This window comes from Triplophysa rosa, unplaced genomic scaffold (genome assembly GCF_024868665.1).
Source record: "Triplophysa rosa unplaced genomic scaffold, Trosa_1v2 scaffold132_ERROPOS514093, whole genome shotgun sequence".
NCBI classification, from domain to species: Eukaryota; Metazoa; Chordata; class Actinopteri; order Cypriniformes; family Nemacheilidae; genus Triplophysa; species Triplophysa rosa.
Genome location: NW_026634134.1, coordinates 73,119 through 79,805, shown reverse-complemented (window position 1 = coordinate 79,805; position 6,687 = coordinate 73,119). Strand labels below are relative to the sequence as shown.

The window sequence follows — 6,687 nt, the reverse complement described above, 5'->3', positions numbered from 1 at the left end:
CAACTAAAATATATATGCCCAAAAGGAGAGTTATAAATTTGATTGCAGATTAATTACAATATTGTTGTTTAAATTACAAATACTGCCGTACTGTAATATATTACAGAAATTATTACAAATTGTTAAAATACTGTATGTTGTATTAGCTATAGTGAATCGATAACCGTTGCACACGTAAATACTTTATTTTAATATTTAATATGTTAGGCAAAGTTTCAAAAACGTAATAGGATCTAGCAGTTTTACTACAGTTTACTATATTTAAGTTGTCAAAATGCAAAGTTGTATGTTGTTTAGGTGAGAACAAAAATAAATGTCAAAATAAATTACATTTGTGTCTGTAGAATTACCAGTTGACCTCTAAAATACCCTAAATATATAATGACCTTCAACTGCATTTAATTACAAAGCAGTTGCAATTTTACATATTTTTTTACAGAGAAAATCCGTAAATTTTTACTTCATTGCATTTTGGGAATTGTAAAAATACTATAAATTGCTTTAAAAAAAACATAATATTTCTATAATTTAAAATTACAGGAAATTAACCATAATTTAATAAGTAGTATTTTTTAGTACAGCAAAAATCTGTAAAATAACAGGCATTAACTTTTTAATGGAAAAAAGGAAAAATTCTGTAAAATAATACAGACCATTACCTGTAAAATTACATTTTTTTTTAACAGTGGGATTTAAGTGGTACAGATAAAACAGGAAGCCAAAAATTACACAATATTGATAGCCCTGACATACACCTGTTATCAGATGTAATCATATGTAACCCTGCCTGTGAAAACCGAGCTAGTCTTTTTTATGATTTAATGTTTTCTACATAAAATCATTCTACATAATGTAAAGAAAATTCTGTGAAAGTAAAACCTTCTTCAATTTCTTCAATATTTACTGAGTGAGGCCATCAAAGATTGAAATCATAGTGAAATTAATTGTTGAAATCAAACGTTGATGCTTTTTATCTCAAAATTATCTCAGATTATGCGATTAACATTTTGCAACAACGGGAGCTACTCAGAAACCACAGATGAGGGTTCTCGGTTTTTTGAGAAGAATGTTGAAATCCTTGAGAAAAGGATTTGAGTTTTCTGAGAAAAGTAATTGGTTCTTGAGGTGGATGCTGTGGTCGTTGAGGAAGGTGCTGAACAGTTTAAATTCTTAAGTTCTAATGTGAATTTAGAAAGGTCTGAGGTGAATGAGGACAGATTTATGGTGATTGAGGAAAGTGCTGAGATTGTTAGGGAAATGTCTAAGGAGGGTAGAGATGTGATTGAGGAGAGTTTTGAGGTGATTGAGGTGAGATCTGAGGTAATTGAGGAGAGTTCTGAGGTGATAGAGTTGAATGCTGAGGTTGTGAAAGGGAGTTGTGTGGTGATTAAGGAGGGTGCTGAGATGATTGATGCCAGTCCTGAGATGATTGAGGTAAGTTTGCAGGTGATTGAGGTGAGTGCTGAAGTTGTTTCAGAGATTGTTGAGAATGTTAAATAGTCTGATGATGTTGAGGAGGCCGCTGAGGTTGTGAAGGGGTCTGCTGGGGTTCTTGAAGGGTCTGGGGTTGATGAGGGGTCTGCTGGGCTTGTTGAGGGGTCTGCTCGGCTTGTTGAGTGCTCTCCTGGGCTTGATGAGGGGACTGCTGGGGTTCTTGAGGAGTCTGCTGGGGTTGGGGAGTCTGCAGATGTTTTGTTGGAGAGAGCTGTGTTGAGAAGGGTGAGTTCTGAGGTGATTAAGATGAGTTTTGAAGTGATTGAGGCAAAATTTGGGATTGTTGAGAAGGGTTCTGAGGTTGGTAAGGACTGTCCTAACTTAATTAAGGAGAATTCTAGTGTAATGGACGAGATTTTTGAGGTGATTGAGGTGAGTGCTGAGTTAATTGAGGGAAGTACTGAAGTGGTTGTTGCTTCATCTAGCAGTGTTATTACACCTTTTGAGTATGTAGATAAGTTATTCAAATCACTGAGTTCTGTAATGCAGAAATAATTATCTTCAGCACATTTTTTTGCCCTCTCTTGCAAACTCATCTCGGCAAGAGTTATTGCCTTGTCTTCATATAGATCTTCATAGAGATTCTTATAGGGGTTTTTATGATACTGAAAACCAAGAGAAAATATGCACCACACTAGTGGAATAGTGAAGAGGAACGACAACCCTATGATCTGAAAAACATACAATACATTAATAAATATACTTATAAGAAAGTTGAGGAAACATTGTTATTTTTCTCTTACTGTATCAAAAATGATAATACAAAACCAAAATGTAATAGCAAAATGTTCATGCAATCACAATGCATCTATTATGATAAAGTTATTTATATTACATTTTATTATTTTGTTAATTTGATTTAATGTTAAATAACATACCTCTGATACTGTCTGATGATGTTTTAAGTTGTTATACTCATCAGTGGTGAGTTTCTCCTTCTCTTTACAAGGAATCTGATTATGCCAGGACGTAATATTAACTTCTGTTAGACCCAAGCAAACATAGACGTCCCCATCAATTAAAACTGTAATAATCCATAGACAAGAAAGAACAACGTTTCTCATAATATGTTTGAAGATGTAGCAGCAGGTTGGGGAGCGGGGATCACAGCAGGAACCTTGCCATTTACAGAAATTATGTTTGCAATTGTATTTCCAAGTCCCAAGACAAACAGCTGTAGATGTTTTAGCAGTTAAGATTAGAATGCAAAAAATAATGATAACCGGAAAAACAATATACAATACACAAAACACGGTGTTGTTTGAAGGATCACATGGGCATTGAAAATCCAGTTTGAATGTGTACTGAAAAACAAGAAATAAAAAAGTAATTGCAAATGCACTTCCAGGAGTGGACAGATTCTTCAGCATGCCGGATTCAATGTTAGGATGATCTGGATGTACCATGGTGACAGATCCTTGCAGCTCAGATTCATTTGATTTACTGGTAACGCTTTGTAGTTACAACTGACAAAAAACTTCCCTCAACAAGCTCCTCCCCTCAATGTTGATCAGTGTAATGTCTACAGACACTGGTACACTTATAAAACCCACACCCCCTCTCTCACTCCATATTCTCCTGTGTGCCTTTTGCAAATCTCATGCACTCTTTTTGCACAGCTGTAAACACAGACAGAAAAAGTTAAACACAATTACTTTTTCCATTAAGTATGTATACCAACAATGGATAGAAACAATCTGAGAGGTAAAGGAGAATGAGTATGTGTAAGAGGTGGTAAAAAAGGATTGAGGAGGAAGAGTATAAGGAAGAGCAAGACCCCTTTTGTGGAATATAATTGGCCAGCAGTGACAAATGTGTTGCGTTTGGTTAATGTCGAATCTGGCACACTAGAGGTTTATTCCTCTATTGTCTGTGATTTGGATGAAGTCTTCTGTCCAGACCTGCATGAAAATGTGATACTCAGACAGAATGAATGTATCATTCACTTTGATTTTGATGTAAGGCCACAGTACATTTGTTTTTATCCATAAACCTTTACAGTGCATTAATGTCACACTGGTATTTTCAAAAATGTCAAAGATGATCTGCAGCGTAAATTGTCACGGCTCTGCTTCCTTAGTCATGTTTTTCTTGGTCCTGTAGCAGAGCCATGGCAAAGTCTTTGGTTATGTGTGGAGAGAAACATATTATTGTCCGTTTGACAATAATATACGTTCTCTCCAGTGTCTTGTCATTGGCCCCAATCCTCTCGTTTCCTCGTTATCTTTCCCTGAGTGTTTAATGTCCCACACCTGCCCCATGTCGTTATCCCTCGTTTGTCTTCCCTTTAAATATCCTCATGGTTCATTGTCCTGTGCTCTGTCATTGCGTCCTGTGCGTATGTTTACGTTACGTATGTTATGTGCTGCTTCATGTCATCGCCTTGCCTTGCCTTGCCTTGCCTTGCCTTGTCCTGTCATCTGTTCATCGAGTGTGAGTTTGTTTGTTCTACCCGGTATTGTTTGTAGATGTTTGGTTGAGTCGTTTAAGCTTAGTTTTGCTGTTCTTGTTTTCTTTTTGCCCCCTCGTGGGAAGGCTTTGTTTTCTGTTTGTTTCTTAGTTTAGTTCTTGATTCATACTCGTGGGTTTTTGTTTTGTGTTTGTCTAATAAAGTCATTTGTTAACCCCTTCACTGCCGTTGCCTGCGCTTGGGTTCTTCCTCTGCCAAATCGTGACAGTAAATAGTCCTAAATGTGTTTTTAGGGTTATATAATAGTGGTTATAAACCTGTCTTGAAGCACCCCAAGTCCTAGACATGACACAACTCATCCACTGTATTGTGGCATAGTTTCACTCATGCTTGCCAAATGCATCATGGAAATAACATGAACAATAACAATCTGCACAAACATGCTGCAGTGATGTATGAAGCAGGTTTGGACAAGTCATGAGTACTTGCTTTGGCATAAATAAAAGTGAAAGATAACTGGGGATAGAGGCTTTTAAATGGAATATATTATAGAATTGTGTGGCACTTTATTAAAGGAGGCATGAATTAAAATCACAATTTTAACCCGAGCTTTTGTTAAATAAGAGGGAATCGTATTCACGCGAACATCATGTAAGTGTCAGAACTGAAAACGCCCTTGTTACTGAGATTACATCTGTTATTGACACCAGGACCAGCGAACGCCAGGTTCTGAAATGCACCCATCTATGACGTCATTGATAGGTTGAACACCGCCTCCAAAGAAAAATATCAATGACTACTCTCTAGCCCCGCCCACTGGTTCGCGCATGACATAACCAGTGGCGCGGAAACAGATAGAGCTAGCAAGCAATAAACAAACATGCCGTTAAAGATAGCTAAATATTGTGCCATCCCTGGTTGTGGAAGAATACAGTCGCTGCATAACCTTCCTTCGGATTCCGATATTAAGAATGCGTGGTTAAAGTTTCTTTTTAAAGACGTTCCAGCTCATGTGGGAAAAACATGGCGCATTTGTTAGTTTCATTTCTCTGCGGATTCCTTCGTGAACAAGGCACAGGTCGAATTAAAAAGCAGTGCTGTCTCTGCCGTCAATATTGGATCCGATAGGAATGGCGCAGCAATCTTATGTGAGTAAAACATGTTTGTAGTATGCATCTCTATTGCTTTGTTAGAGATCGCTTGATGTGCCCTGAGCTCTAGTCATTTGTAATACTTGCAGAGGTTGTCTGTGATCTTAAGCCCGTGCGAATCGCCATCTCTGTGATTTGGTGGTCTCATATATAATTTCTCAAGGTTTTATACACCGTTTGCGAATAATGGAGGCTGCTTTGAAGTGTTTTGGTATTATTTCGGGTGCTGGGTGATATCCATAAGTTACCGGGAGTCTCCTGTTTGTTTATTTATCATGGAAACTCTCGTAACATTTGAGACCCACGATCGCGGTGATCTTTTGTCCTGTGCCAATTTATGCATCCCTATCAAATTTTGCTACCTCCATACAAAACAGGACTAACCCCTCCCCCAACCCAACCCTTACACCTAAATAACCCCTCCCCCAACCCAATCACAACACGAGGGTAGCACAAATTTATGGGTAGCATAAATTGGCAGAACACCGGTTCGGGATCACTGGTCTCAAATGCTGACAGGTACGGTCATTTATCATTAAACGAAATACAAGTATAGGCTATACAAACTATACGCAAAGCCTTGCCATCACATCTGCGAATGCGTCACATGAAATACTGATGTGGGGAGGTAATTTATAAATCACAGGTGGTCTCCAGATAATACTAATGCCCTGCGAAAACTGTGAATGGTGCTAATGTGTTATGTCTCGAACCAAATTCACAGAAGGCTCCAACTACGCAAACTGCCATCCAATCAAAGCAGTGGGCGTTTACTTCCAAGTGTCTTCAATGCGGCACGGCCATTAAAACCGAGCGTTTGCAGAGCTGGCCTCAAAACCTGGGTAGAAAATAGCATATTACTTATTGATTTTGATGATTTTGAATGTAAAAACCATGCGAATGTCACAAGTAGACCTCGTACAACAGTATAAAACAATAAACAACAACACTTCACCCCACCACTAAAAGCTATTTCATAACTTTTCATGAGGAACAGGCTGACATTTTAGTCGGTATTTGCTAAAAATTTCCCTTACTGCCTATCTAGATTGAAGACTCATCTCTTTAAAGGGATAGTTCACCCAAAAACTCCAATTTGCTGTTTATTTACTCACCCCCAGGTTATCCGAGATGTAGGTGACATTTTTTCTTGAGTAGAACCATAAAGAAGATTGTTTGGTAAATCCGCTGCCCTCTTTGCTTCATATAATGGGGTCCACGGGGTCCACCTGTCTAAGAGTTCCTAAAGCACATTATTCCAAAAAAACGGCTCCTGGCGACATGTAGACGTTTCGTCGACACGTTTCGTGAGCGTAATTTTGGCGACAGTCGCTCAACACTTCCTTTCTGCAGGTGGCGCTAAACGCACCAGACGCTGGTATGCCATCCGCCACCAAATGCTACAAGAAGATATCCACGGTATGGCTAATATTATTAAAAATGACGTTCAGTTTTATGAAAATATCAAACGATTCGCTTCATGAAACGTCAACATGTCGCCAGGAGCCGCTTTTTTGGAATAATGTGCTTTAGGAACTCTTAGACAGGTGGACCCCGTGGACCCCATAGACTCCCATTATATGAAGCAAAGAGGGCAGCGGATTTACCAAACAATCTTTTTTATGGTTCTAC

At 38.4% G+C, this 6,687-nt stretch overlaps 1 protein-coding gene across 1 annotated transcript; it reads right to left on the bottom strand.

The window, feature by feature from the left end:
* Positions 1-25: 25 nt before the first annotated feature.
* Positions 26-2,922, bottom strand: LOC130549552 (uncharacterized). The gene is made up of 2 exons (XM_057326784.1): positions 2,373-2,922; positions 26-2,165 (listed from the first exon to the last, which is right to left on the bottom strand). The coding sequence occupies exons 1-2, from the start codon at positions 2,898-2,900 to the stop codon at positions 1,023-1,025; spliced, it is 1,671 nt and encodes a 556-aa protein (XP_057182767.1). The 5' UTR covers positions 2,901-2,922; the 3' UTR covers positions 26-1,022.
* Between the last annotated feature and the right edge of the window lie 3,765 nt (positions 2,923-6,687).